The sequence below is a fragment of the Lepus europaeus genome, chromosome 2, assembly GCF_033115175.1.
Source record: "Lepus europaeus isolate LE1 chromosome 2, mLepTim1.pri, whole genome shotgun sequence".
Lineage (NCBI taxonomy): Eukaryota > Metazoa > Chordata > Mammalia > Lagomorpha > Leporidae > Lepus > Lepus europaeus.
In genome coordinates, this window is record NC_084828.1 from 107620303 (window position 1) to 107635143 (window position 14841).

Here is a 14841-nt window from a genome sequence, read left to right on the forward strand (position 1 = left end):
CAGACAGGCTGGGTTTTCCTTGCCTAATCTACTATTAATGTCATCTTTTCAGTGATATCTATTAATATTCATCAGTAGTTCCCAATTCTTAAATTTAAGCTATTGAACACTTTAAAAACTTCTTGATCCTGCCTATTAACCTTTAGCCGTTGAAGTTTATCCTATACTCTTTTTAAAGCCATACTAAAAGAAATAAAGTCATATTAAACTACTTACTATTTTAATGTATTCCCAAGATTTCATACCCTCTTTCGCCTGCTATTCTAACCTGAATACCCTTACCACTTAGCTTAGTAAATTGGTTCAAAATTTATTTTCAATCCTGCATTACTCAACTGCAGCATATATTATTCTGCACTGTAACTGCTTACAAATCTGTCTTTCCCTTAAGCTTCCAAGTTTCTTAAGATGTTATTTTTCTTAATGATACCACTAAGAATTAGCAAAAAATGATACATATTAGTATTAAGTAATATCCATTGCATTGAGTACTTCTACTTAAATCTATGTAGACTAAGAATTTACTTGATATCCAATTTTTCTTAAATTCCTAAACATGTCAAAAAAGATCTCAGTATATCATGTTCTCTAAACCTTTCAGATAGAAAAGTGTTATTTTTATATAATCAAGTTCACAGAACAAATGACTAAAGGACAAAACACATACCTTTTCGTACAAATACATAGTTTCTCCAGCTCGGGCATCCATTTGAATGCTTCCCCAGAACCACTAGGTGAAAGAACATTTGAATTAATTGTTTAAATTTGCCTTACCAGACATGCTATTATTGTTTTAAAAAATCTATTTGAAGGTGCGTATTTGACACAGTGGGTACCCATAGTAGAGTTCTTGGGTTTAAATCCCAACTCTACTTCTGATTCCAGCTTCCTGTTAACACAGACCCTGAGAGGTCCCAGTGATGGCTCAAGTAGTTGAGTCTCTGCCACCCACATGAAAGATCCAAACTGCTTTCCAAACTCCTGGCTTTGGCTTGGCCCAGCCCCAGCCCCAGCCCCAGCCCCAGCCCCAGCTACTGTGCAGTTGGAAAAGGAACCAGTGGATTGGAGATATTTCTATCTCTGTCCCTATGCCTTTCAAATAAATAATTTCTAATCCAATTTCATTCTAGAATTACTTGCCTCTTGCTTGACAACATAAAGTTTCTTCGAAGGTTCAAATGGAAGTTCTTTTACTATATTCTCTTCAACAATAAGGTGAGTACATCTTTCATCTCCAACTGGCAAATATTTACCTCCTACAAAGAAATGCATGCAAGTATAAATAAGCCAAACTAATTATTTCCAAACTCAAAATTTTATTAAGAGGAATATCATTAGAAAAGATTAAGAAGACATAGGAAGTGAAATATACATAACTTTTAAATTATGTTAAAATTTACCTTGCATTTCAGTCATCTCTTCCATGTTGGCTTTTTCTTCATCTGAAAACCCCAGGAAACTCAAAATGCAATCTTGAAATGGAGGAACTTTAAACTCATTTCTAAAGTCATCAATTGTTGCACAGAAATCCCTGAAAACAAACAAAAATCCTTTTTTTTAAAAAAAGATTTTTATTTATTTATTTGAAAGGCAGTTAGTTACAGAGAAGCAGAGAGAGAGGGGGTCTTCCATCCTCTGGTTCACTTTCCAAATGGCTGCAACAGCTGGAGCGGGGCCGACCTGAAGCCAGGAGCCTGGAGTTTCTTCCATATTTCCCACATGGGTGCAAGGACCCAAGGTCTTGGGCCATCCTCTACTGCTTTTCCAGGCACATCAGCAGGGAGCTGGATCAGAAATGGAGCAGCCAGGACTCGAACCAGTGTCCACATGGGATGCCAGCATTGCAGGGAGCAGCTTCACCTGCTACGCCACAGCACCAGCCCCACAAAAATACTCTTCTCATGGTTTTAGTATAATCCAATTATTAAAAATACTTTACATCTGGTCCTGAAATGTTCACAAAAACTTCCGTTGGGGTAGGGTGGGGGGGGGGGGGGTGGGGGGGACACAACAACTGATATGTCCCCAGTTGTCTTAAAAGTAACTTCTGAAAAACTGCAATCACAGACAGGTATCTGGCACAGTAGTTAAGAAGCCACTTGCAATGCCTGCATCCCAGATCCAAGCCTGGGTTCAAATCCCAGCTCCAGCTAACTGCTGATGTGCACCGCTGGGAGGCTGCAGGTGATGCTTCAAGTAGGTGAGTCTGGGCCACGACATAGGACACTCAATTGAGTTCCAGGATCCTGACTTTGGCCTGGTCTAGACATTTTAGGAAGTGTACCAGCAAATGGGGGATCTCTGTCTCTCTCCCCCTCACCTTTCAAATATATGAAAATGTCACCTTTAGATTAAAATCTTTGTTCTGAATTTGAAATTTTGTACGTATTCCAAGGACTCTGGTTTTAAGAAATTTTAAGTAATAAAGTACCAGAGCAAGAAATGATGAGGTTGGAAGGCTTAGCTAAACAAGGTAATGAACTTCAAACACCAATTAAAATGTAACTACAAAAGCATAAAATACAAAATATAACAGTCCAACTAAGCTATTATCTACTAATTTTAGAATACATATGATAAAATCACTCACAAGGTAAAATTCAAAGATATCACATGTTTCCCAATTTTCAGGTTGTTTTTTTTAAATAACTTTCCTCTTCCTAGATTTTATTTCTTAAGCTACCCAAATACTGAATTCATTTTTTTCTATACTATGATTTTATTTTTTTGGCACATGAACTTATCTTTAAAACATAATATGTTGCCGGTGCCGCAGCTCAATAGGCTAATCCTCAGCCTTGCGGCGCCGGCACATCGGGTTCTAGTCCCGGTCGGGGCGGCAGATTCTGTCCCGGTTGCCCCTCTTCCAGGCCAGCTCTCTGCTGTGGCCCGGGAGTGCAGTGAAGGATGGCCCAAGTGCTTGGGCCCTGCACCCCATGGGAGACCAGGAGAAGCACCTGGCTCCTGCCTTTGGATCGGCGCGGTACGCCGGCTGCGGCACGCCAGCCGCGGCGGCCATTGGAGGGTGAACCAACGGCAAAGGAAGACCTTTCTCTCTGTCCCTCTCTCTCACTGTCCACTCTGCCTGTCAAAAAAGAAAAAGAAAAAGAAAAAACATAATATGTTAATACACTTAATCAAACACTGAGTTTCTGAACACCTACTGTTCATTCCGCCTTTCCCAAGCTTTATAAATCCATTCTGTCTTCATAATTGGAGTACCCAGGCTCACAGCAACCTAAAATATTAACATTGATTACAATGAATTTTCACCTTAAATAATTATATTCAAGAAATTTCTAAACAATTATACATACACTTTTTGTTTTGCTATTCATCTATTTTGTAATTAACAGAAAAAACTTTCTCTCGATCTTACAACTTGGGTTAAAATAACTAAAATAACTTTGAAACAAGTTTTGTGATGCCTAAACTGTTTCTTATCTTTATTCTAAATAAATATATATCTGAAGTTGATTAAATTCATCTTAATTAAATTTCTGTTTCTTCAGGTTTACTTCCTAGGAAGTACTGACCAAGACAGTACTATGTAAGAAAATATCTGATTAAGTCACTAAAACATTATCTATAAGTTGTAAAGTTTACTATAAATTCAAGATCCTCTCAAAATTACTATTTGCCACATAAATACATTATGTTAGGGCAGAAACAAATGATAAACTCTTGCTAAGATATTAAGCCACAATTTTAAAGTGAGATTTCAATTCTAACATATTCCTGTTCTTTTATAATTTTTACAAGTTAAATCATAGAACTACTTTATAACTGTTCTTATAAAGATCACTTAGATGGAGCTGGCGCTATAGTGCAGCAGGTTAACGCCCTGGCCAGAAGCGCCAGCATCCCATATGGGCACTGGTTTGAGGCCCGGCTGCTCCACTTCTGATCCAGCTCTCTGCTATGGCCTGGGAAAGCAGTAGAAGATGGCCCAAGTCCTTGGGCCCCTGCATCCACGTGGGAGACCCAGAAGAAGCTCCTGGCTCCAGATTGGCACAGCTCCGGCCATTGCAGCCAGCTGGGGAGTGAACCATCAGATGGAAGACCTCTCTCTCTCTCTCTGCCTCTCCTCCCTCTGTGTAAATCTGATTTTAAATAAATAAATAAATCTTTAAAAAAAAAAAAAGATCACTTAGATAAGAATGAAATCTGTCCTCAGTTCCTGACCCTCCCATCACCAATGTTCATAGTAAACTTTGCTAGTATTATTCATCTACCTACAATGTTTTCCAACCACTAACCCAAATAACCATACTCATCTTTCAAAACATAAACTCAAGAGCCATTGTCTTCTTAATTCCTAAGAGACCACATCCCTACAGTTTAAAGTTTTACTACATATACTCATTGCAAAAATTGAATTTCTGACCTTCAATAAATTGTAGGAAATAGAAGAGATTTTATGATACACATCCAGAAATAACAAAACGCTGAAATATATAAAAAGACACAAGATTTACATACCCTAAATTTTTCTCCTTGTGTACAATTTGCCACCAAATGTGTAACTTTTGAATTAAAGTCTTTTCGAATAACTCCACCCATGTGATGGACCAATGTCACCAATCTGACCTCAAAAGACAAAGTAAACATGCACTTAATGATTTGAGCAAAATTTTAAACTTCACTTACAATTTATTTAATATTAACCAAACATTTCATATTCATAAGGTACATATAAGATTTCTATAATCATATTAAATTTTGTGTCAAAAAAGTATTAAAAAATTAGCTTGTCTGATGGCACAGGCAAAATTTTCTAGATAAACTTGGCATTAGTTAGACAACTGGCTTTCATAACATCCAAATATATTTTAATATATTATACTGTGTAAATAAATTGAAAAAAATTTCTTTATGAAAAGCAGAGAGACGCAGAGGGAGCTCCCATCAGCTGGTTCACTCCTCAAAGGTACACACAGGCCTCAAACTTGAGGCAAAAACCAGGAAGTATCAGGAACTCAATCACTGGAGCATCACAGAGTTTACATTAGCAGAAGCTGGCTGGAGCCAGGAGCAAAGCTAGGTAACAAGCCTCTAGGCACTATGATATGGAAAGTAGGCATCCCAATTAGTGTCTTAACAGTTAACTCAAATGCTCATCACATATATTGGGGTTTTTTTTTTGTTTTTTTTTTTTTTTTGGTGAGGTTATTTCACATCAAGGTTCTTTCCACAAATCAGAGTAACACCCATTAACTCCAACATACAAAATATTGCAAACCAAAGAAGCCTCTATGAACTCTCTAGGCCAATAAGAATACTTTAAGGTAATCTGTAAACCAAAATAAATAACCTATGTGGCTGATATGATACATACCAGCACACAGCTAAACAGATCAAACAGCTATAAAATTTTTCTATTAATTTATATGCCAGCTGTCTTAGACAAAATGTTCATTTCTTTACAAGGCTCTTTAGCATTTGTATCTTCATAAAATTTAAAATCTTGTATAGCCATACTATTTTGTCCAATTTTTTTTTAAATAAAACCATGACTTCATAAAGAGAAAAAGCCAATTTAAATTTATTTTAGAGAGAAAAATACCCTTTGAACAGAATGTGTTTTACACTACTTACTAGCTCTTCTTTCTTCCTGAATCCAGTAAAGCACAGCACCAGATTCATCATACTTGTACAGTACAGCGGGCGACAGGAGAAAGGCAAAGGCTAAAAGACACAAGAGTTTTAATCTGTAAGCTTCCGTTTTAGCAGAAAACAGAACACATCTTTCTCAAGCTAAAGATACTGCCCCTCTCGCCAATCAATTTCCTGATCCAAAGATGCATTTTTCAATACTCAGAAAAATTAGATTGCTCCTTATGATTCCCAAATCATAATCTGATATACAAATTACATACAAAAATATTTATATCTAAACTTTATTCTAAAATGAACTCCTATATGAAATACTATCAGCAAAGATTTCTGTTTCCATATACAATTGTAAATGCTTTCAACTGTTATTAAAACAGGTCAAAGGCACTTATAGTGAACATTTAGTAAACCTAACACATATACTTGAACCTTATATGATTCTAATTTTTAAACTTAAAAAATGTAGATATTTAATATTTTTCCCAGTGGTCTTAAGTGTATACCAGAGAGACAACATAGCTTAAACAATAATAAAAGAATGTATTTCAATCCCATCATTATTCAAAAAGATTCTTTTTCACAATTTTGGTTTTTAAGAATCTTATTTTGTTTTTAAAAGCAACTTCGGTATTAGAGAATTAAAGATTATCATGTGCTTATTAAATCTATTACAACAGAAACACAATGTCCCAAGCAATTTTAAGAGAATAAGGCAAACTTAAGAATGTCAAAACATAGTAACAAAATTAAATAGGAACTAAATCCACTACAACTCTTAACAATGAAATGCTGTTTCAAAACATAATTACTGTTTAAAAGCTAAAATAATTTCCCTAATTATAAATCATGTGGTAACTTAAAAAAATGGAAACAGTGTCTGTTCTAAGTGGAAGAAAACAAAAGTTTGTTTCTTCCAAGCTATTTGCAGGTATTAAAGCTGTATGTACATATGTCTATGCATACAGCTGTCATTGTTTAATGAATTTTGGATTCACAACTAAAATTTATAATAAGTGGCCCAGTAGATTAAGCCGCCATCTGCAATGCTGGCATCCCATATTAGCACCAGTTTAAATCCCAGCAGCTCCACTTCCAATCCAGCTCCCTGCTATTGTGCCTAGGAAAACAGTGGAAGATAGCCCAAATGCTTGGGCCTCTGCCACCCATTTGGGACACCCAGATGGAATTCTAGGCTTTTGGCTTCGGCCTAGCCCAGCCCAAGCCATTGCAGCCTTTCGAGGGGTGAACAGACAGTAGATTTCTCTTTCTCTCTCTCTCTCTATAACTCTACCTTTCAAATAAGTAAAATAAAACTTAAAAAAAGTATAATAAGAATTAAGTGACTAAACAGAAGTAGCCATTATTTAGAAATATTTCACTCTCTAAACAATTAACAGGATATTTCTGCTTATGAATTTTCCTAAAAATCATTAATAAAAAGGTAACCTTGAAAAGTCATAATAAATGTATATTATCACTTACCTCCCCTTTTTGTGCACAGTTTAATACAACCGGTGGTCCAATAATTCTACAATCAGTCTTGTGTAAGTCATTAAAGACAGAATCTTGGAAGTCCGTGACTACAAATACATTTTCAAATTCTGGAGAATCCAAATCTTCAAATTCTTCAATTGATTCCATCTTTATAAAAGGCACTTTAATTTCCTTGATTTTTATATTGTTATTAGAAATAAAAATTATTTATACATCATAATTTAATTCATGAGTCTCTAAATCCTAAAAACCAATTCAATATCAACATTTTACATCTTAATTTTTAGATTTGCAGAAAGCATAAGTTTTAAATTATACAATAATCAGCATTACACTTAATAGTGAAAAACTTTCTTGGCCGGCGCCGTGGCTTAACAGGCTAATCCTCCGCCTTGCGGCGCCGGCACACCGGGTTCTAGTCCCAGTTGGGGAGCCGGATTCTATCCCTGTTGCCCCTCTTCCAGGCCAGCTCTCTGCTATGGCCTGGGAAGGCAGTGGAGGATGGCCCAAGTGCTTGGGCCCTGCACCTGCATGGGAGACCAAGGAGAAGCACCTGGCTCCTGGCTTCGGATCAGTGCGATGCGCCGGCCGCAGCGGCCATTGGAGGGTGAACCAACGGCAAAAAGGAAGACCTTTCTCTCTGTCTCTCTCTCTCACTATCCACTCTGCCTGTCAAAAAATAAAATAAAATAAAAAATCTAAAAAAAAATAAAAATAAAAAATAATAAAATAAAAAAATAAAAGAAAAGAAAAACTTTCTTTACTTGCACTTTTATAAGGGTTCTTCAAAAAATTCACAGGAAGATGGAATTAAAAGGTAAGCTTATTTTGGTGTGTGAAAACTTTTTGAAATCCATGCATAGTTTTTTCAAAACATGCATTTTCTTGTGAACTTTTTGAAGCACTCTTTATATATGTGTGTGGGTGTGGGTGTGGGTGTGTGTGGGTGTGGGTGTGAGTGTGGGTATGGGTGTGTGTGTGTGTGTGTAAAATCTCCATATTAAGATCTTAAATTTTAAAGATGAATACTATAGGGGCTGGTACTGTGGCATAGCGGTGCCAGCGTCCCAGATGGGTGCCTGTTCAAGAGTCAGCTGCTCCACTTCCGATCCAGCTCTCTACTATGGCCTGGGAAAGCAGTAGAAGATGGCCCAAGTCCTTGGGCCCCTGCACCCAAATGGGAGACCCAGAAAAAGCTCCTGGTTCCTGGCTTTGGATCAACGCAGCTCCAGCCATTGCGGCGTATTGAGGAGTGAACCAGCGGATTGAAGACCTCTCTCTCTCTCTCTTTCTCTCTCTGCCTCTCCTTCTCTCTGTGTAACTCTTTCAAGTAAAAAAAAATAAATCTTAAAAAAAAAAGATGTATATTATAAAGGCATAAGACTCTGACATTTTACTTAGTGGTCATTATAAATCACCCCATATGCATATTAAGTTCCATAAAATTAGAATGCTGAAACTTTTTAAGTATATACATTTTTATATCTACCATGTCTTTATTCTGACAGAGAAAATGATACCATACATACAGTTCTTCCTGCACAAAATATCTTCAGAAAACCAATATAAAGTGTTATAATACTGAACATTTACAACAAGAATAAAGATTAGCTAATAGTTTCAGTATGTGGAAAATAAGTAGATGTGATATATAAGCAGTTGCAGCCTAACGGATGCAAGATATAAAAAGGTAAGTTACTTACAGTTACTACAAAAAATAGAATCATTTAAAAGAAAACTCTGAATATCAATAAATTATTTGGCCTTTGTTTGCAAGGCTGATTATCATTAACTGAACTGTGTACTCCAGAAATTCATATGTTGAAACCCTCTCAGAAGGTGACTATATTTGGAGAGTTTTTAAAAGGTTATTAAGGTTGTTAAATGAGGTCATATTGCTGGGTGCTAACCCAATCTGATTGGTGACTTCATGTCAAATTTGGACACCCAGAGATACACACACCACCCGCCCCCCTACCCACCCCACCCCCAACATAGAGAAAAGACCTTGTGACTATGAAGCAAGAAGGTCTCAAAAGAAACTAAACCTGCCAACAGCCTGATCCTGGACTTCCAGCATCCAGCGCTGTAAGAAAATAAATTTCTATTGTTTGAGCTACCTCGTATGAGATACTATGTTATAGCATCCCTAGCAAACTAACATAGGTGGATTAAGAAAATCAGATATATTTCATATGCTAAAGCAAATCCCCTGATGACAGTCAGTGAGGTTTAGTATTTTAGAAGAACACCAAAGAATATTGACTAAATGTAAAATTAATGAAAAAAAGAAATGAAAAAAGTTTAAAGGAAATTAACAGATCTTTGTATTACACATTGTTGAAATTTAATAATGAAGTTCTTATAAATAATTTGACACAATTTACAATGTATGTTATACTTTTGGGTCTCAGAAACTCCCAAGTTTTATAGTATAAAATACCTTCTACATTTCTAGCAGCAGAGTGCACGAAATACACCTCATTCCTGATTCCAACCACCATAAAGTGGGATAACAATCAAGGGAAGTGTAGCATGCCACATGCAATGAGATACTTGACCTACCATATTAATAATAGTTTTTATTAACTTTTCATCCGATTTTCCAGGACAACTTTCTTTAATCTTTATAACAGGGACTTCCATTATTTTAATAGTCTGTGGGAAAGAGACTTAAGTATGAGATTAAAAAAATCTTATGAAACTATTTTACACACTGATGGAAGAAAAAGTTTTTCTTTAACTACAATTCAATATACCGTACCTTTAAGGCTTTCAAAAGTTCTTCTTGTTTTCCAGCTTCTTGAACCAATATCACCCTTGTTTCAATCTGAGGCATTTCCTCTGATAAATTTAAAATGTTTGAATGTTTATCAGATACTAACATTTAAATCAGTAGTCCCCAATCACTCTTTTAGCTCTAACTGGTAAGTCTGCTATCTTTAAAGGGTTCATAACATTCTCTACAATTAAAACAATTTGAATTCTTAACTTACTCAAAAAATACTTAGGCATATATCACTTGGGAGAAACAGAAACATACTGTGGCAGGATACAGAAACATCAGCATTCCTCCTACCAAAGAAAGCACTCACTATCTTGCACAGCCAGCCTCTTCAACAGTGCCTAGGAAAGACACTTCTATCAAGCAGTAAGGAAAGAAATGGCTTTCATCTAACCAGTCTTAACTGAATAAATTCTACCTAATAATATTGCAGCTATCTTGTACTCACAAAAAAAGTAAAATTCAACATTAAGATGACACCTCCTTTCAAAGTTGGGAAGCTTTAATCCAAATGATAATCAGGAAATCTACATGGCATAAGGGATTATTTCTGCTCTGGCCTAACAGTTATTACAGCTAAATCAAAAGAAAAACACTAGTTATTAGTTAAGGATTAAAATAGCAATTCAGCTTTCTAAAGAAGTTAAGAGGGGGGCCAGCTATGTGGCATAGCAGGTAAAGCTGCCACCTGCAGGGCCAACATCCCATATGGGCACCGGTTCGAGTCCCGGCTGCTCCACTTCCAATCCAACTCTCTGCAATGGGCTGGGAAAGCAGTAGAAGATGACCCAAATCCTTGGGCCCCTGCATCTGCTTGGGAGACCTGGAAGCTCCTGGATCCTGGCTTCGAATCAGCGCAGCTCCAGCCGTTGCAGCCAACTGGGGAGTAAACCAGAGGATGGAAAACCTCTCTCCCCCTCCCTCTTCCTCTCCCTCTCTGCCTCTGCCTCTCCTCCTCTCTCTGTTAACTCTGACTTTCAAATAAATAAATAAATAAATTTTAAAAAAAAAAAGGGAGTTAAAGAGGTTTACCTTCAACATATGAAGTAGATCCAACAAATAAGTTTTCCTTCGAAGTTTCAGCAACTTTAGAATCAAAAATGGAAGAGTCCACCAAGCTAGTCCTCCCAGTAGTGGATGTGAGTAGACTATTGTCAGCCATTGTTTGTACGGCACTACGGTGGCTGAAAACAGAACATTTCTTTTTAAAAATACATGCAACAAATAATTGTTGGGCAAAAACAAGCATTAGAAGCTTTACTTTTATATCTAGACTTATAAAAATACTATTGGGACTGGCGCTGTGGCGCAGCAGGTTAAAGCCCCAGCCTGCAGTGCCAGCATCCCATAAGGGCACCTGGTTCGAGTCCCGGCTATTCCACTTCCGATCCAGCTCTCTGCTATGGCCTGGGAAAGCAGTGGGTGATGGCCCAAGTCCTTGGCCCCTGCACCCACGTGGGAGACCCGGAAGCTCCTGACTCCTGGCTTTTTATCAGCTCACCTCTGGCCAATGCGGCCATCTGGGGAGTGAACCAGCATATGGAAGACCTCTCTATCTCTCTGGCTCGACCTCTCTAACTCTTTCAAATAAATAAAATAAATCTTAAAAACCTGACATAATAAACAGACAAAAAGGTAATTATAATACTATTTGACCTCCCTCCTCTACACCTCTGCCTTCCACAACCTATTTCTCTTGCTATTAATTTGTAATACCACCAAAACATCCTACCACCACCAATAATTCCAGCAGAAAACTTGGGATCTGTCCTCTCTCCTCAACCTCATTCTCCAACCCCAAAATTCCTATCAATCCCATCACAAATATCTCTATGATCTGCTCCCTTCTCTCTATGCCTAATGCCACAAACAGCCACTTGGTCTAATCTAACAGCCCCAACTTTATCATCAGCTTCTTCAGAAATAACTTTTCAGAGAGTTTTCATAGGTATGGATCACAAAAAAACATGATCATATCACTTTGCTTAACAACTTCCATGGGTACCCCTCCCTATATAAATTCACCATCAAATTGACAATAAAGTCCCAGCCTACCTACTCAGATTCATCACCTGTAACTCCCTCAGTGTACACAAAATATACATTGCTGCCAACAATGAATTTCTCAGCATTTGTCAAACTTGAATCCCAGCTACTTTGCAAATACTTGCATTTCATAGTGCTCAGCTCTCCACCAAGCATGTCTTCCAACCCCTAATCCACCACTCTTAACTGGTCTTCTGTGGCTCTCTGAACCTCCCAGGCATAATCGAACTCCTCCCTTATTTCTGCTTCCTTACCCATACTTTATATGGTTTTAGAAACATCTCTGCTCTAAAGATTTGTTAAGACAATTATGCATGGGCTTTTGCCAATATAACTGGACTGTGAAAAATCCTTTTTTTCAAGATTTCTAGGACTTAAAAGGTTGAAAAGTTGGGCAAGTAGGGCATAAAGAAAAAGGTTGATAGGATTTCACCAGTTCAAACTTGCATTTTTATGTAAGTCGATTATCTTGAAGTACATTTCTAAAATATCAAATAGAAAGAGGAAGCCCCACCTTTACCTGAAAGTACATATGCGATCTACTTTACCCTTTCTTCCTTCTTCAGAATAATAAAGAATACAAATTTCTTCCTCCAGATTCTTAGCAACTAGTGTAAACTGTACACTGTGGAAAAATGGTAAGACATCAGCATCACTTCTGGATGATGATACCAGGCAGTATACCTCAAAGTCAGGTAATTCTGCTCCTGTCTCAGCTCTACACTTGGTGAGTTAAGCCTCAGTTTCTACATGGGTAATGCAGATATGGAAGTACAACTTAAGTTCACTTGTGGTAAAAAGTGAAGAGACAATATCTTAAAATGAGTGGCAAATTGTTATTGATTTTTATTTAATATTCACAACATAGATATTTCTTATTGTCTTACCATCCATGTCATCAATCATTAATCCAAGGCTATCCCAAAGAACTGCTCCAAAAGTTGTCATTTACAGTACTTACAATTAATGACAAATCTCCTCAGCCCTCATTATTCTTGTAAGTCTCCTATACTTAATCATCTCCAATAAAACAGAAGAGGCTCTAAGTACGTTTTCATTCAATGTATGCATAACAATTTATTTTTAAAAAGTCAAGAGAAAAACTAAGCTGCTTTAAGGATAGAAGGAGGGAAATTTTAATAAATAAAAAATGTGATTTATTGCAGTTGCATAGCAGGAATAACTTGTAATGCTCTACAGCATTAACACAGGGTAACTATGGTTGACAACAATTAATTGTATAGTTCAACATAGTAGAGAGGATTTTGACCATTCCCAGTACAAGGAGATGATAAATGTTTGGGGTGATAAGTATACCACTGGCCCTGATGTGACCATTACATACTGTATACTTGTAATGAAATAGTACTCTGTACCCCATAAATATGTGTCAGTCATGTGCTAATTAGAGATTTTAAAAATATTTTAAAATACCACTTTAAAAAACCATCAAAATAAGTGAGTAATAATTAAAATTGTTTCTTACTATGTATGATCCATTTATTGCTAAAACGGTTTAAACTTACAGAGAAAAAAGAGCTACATGGTAAGATGATACATACAGTCCAATTACAAATACATTAATCACTTTTTCTCATACTCATGTATTGCAGAGCTTAAAAAATAAACACAATGGGATCCGCACTTATAAACCCATACAGCTTACTTCTCATCCAAGAACAGATAAAGAGCCTCTGACTACATGAGCTATAACATATGCACCCTTTTCCTCTCAAGTTTATTTTTAAACTAATGACCAGTTTAGACTTTTTTTTTTTTTTTTTTAGAAAATCATCTTCCAGGGTGAAAGACCAAAATCCGATACTCAGTATGTCAGCTGGTGTTAGACACTGCCCTAAACCTTCTACTTGCACTTATTTAATCTTGGCAGCGATCCTGAGAGGTAGGCACTACTATTTTCTAGGTAGAGAAACCTAGAAACAGAGAGGGGAAGCAACGCCCCCTAAGTCACAGTAAATGCTAAAGCCAGGACTAAAGCCCGACTGCTTCCAGAGGCTGCGCTTTTAACCCCTCTGCCACACAGACACCTGGGGCTAGGAAGGGAAGGAGAGGGCTTGCCCGGCTTTCCCTTGCAAAAATCTCAATTTCCTGCATAAGCAAGCCAAGGAAGAATCCTAGCGTGAAATCACTAAATTCTGGGAGATAAGGCGCCCGCGGCTGCAGCTGCCAGGCCCCAGCCGCAGAGGTCTGCATGGCTCACCAAAATCCCTTCCAGCTCCCCGCCGTCGCCCACAAACGCTCTTCCGGAAAGGAGATCCGACCGCGAGAGCCGGGAAGATGCCCAGCAATCTCGGGACTCCAGGCTCTCCCACCCGCCGCAGCCCCGCTGAACCGGAGCCGGGAAGCCAGGGCAGGGCGCTCCGGAATCCGCGGTCACCGGGGCGGGGATGGAGCCCGCTGGCAAGGCAGGCCACAGCTCCGGAGATGCCCGCCCGCTTCCCCTTCCCCAGACCTCCCCACAGGTCCTCACCACGCTCCACAAACGCCCTGGCAATTCCACCTCTTCACACGCAGACCCCTCACACCGATACCGCCATTCCTCGCCGCCGGCAGCCACAGCCAATTCAAAAAGCGAGCCGCTCTCTCTAAGAGCCATGCCGATTGGCGCGTGATGTCAACCTCCTTCCCATTGGCCGGAGCCTGCAGGGGAACGGCGATTGGTCGCTGCTCTCCGCCCACCTCCCTGCGAGCGCCGATTGATTGGTTGTACGTGTGTTTCAAATAAACCCAACGGCTCGGACGCCCGGACGTCAGGAGTTTGTAGAGAAGTGCCCGGATGTCGCCAGGAGGTGGCGGTGGTGGCGTCTGAAGTCTCTCCGGGAGTAGCAGGTGTTTCTGTGGCTACTGCTTGTTTACTCGGTAAACATCCGATTTCCTGA

The 14841-nt window shown here is 38.4% G+C and overlaps 1 protein-coding gene across 5 annotated transcripts in view; it reads right to left on the bottom strand.

The window, feature by feature from the left end:
- The window catches only part of ECT2 (epithelial cell transforming 2), a 70805-nt gene extending 56236 nt beyond the window's left edge, over positions 1-14569 (bottom strand). The window contains exons 1-12 of one of the 5 annotated variants that reach the window (XM_062211727.1): positions 14433-14568; positions 12462-12566; positions 10928-11079; positions 9875-9954; positions 9676-9768; positions 7099-7281; positions 5599-5688; positions 4483-4590; positions 3165-3238; positions 1401-1531; positions 1141-1256; positions 668-730 (exon numbers count right to left, since the gene is read on the bottom strand). In XM_062211727.1, coding sequence (XP_062067711.1) covers positions 668-730; positions 1141-1256; positions 1401-1531; positions 3165-3238; positions 4483-4590; positions 5599-5688; positions 7099-7281; positions 9676-9768; positions 9875-9954; positions 10928-11057 — 1068 coding nt within the window. In that variant the 5' untranslated portion in view covers positions 11058-11079; positions 12462-12566; positions 14433-14568. Of the gene's footprint in view, positions 1-667; positions 731-1140; positions 1257-1400; positions 1532-3164; positions 3239-4482; positions 4591-5598; positions 5689-7098; positions 7282-9675; positions 9769-9874; positions 9955-10927; positions 11080-12461; positions 12567-14432 lie in introns of all 5 variants that reach the window. The other 4 variants (XM_062211700.1, XM_062211736.1, XM_062211709.1 and 1 more) reach the window with 4 other exon arrangements.
- Positions 14570-14841: the final 272 nt, after the last annotated feature.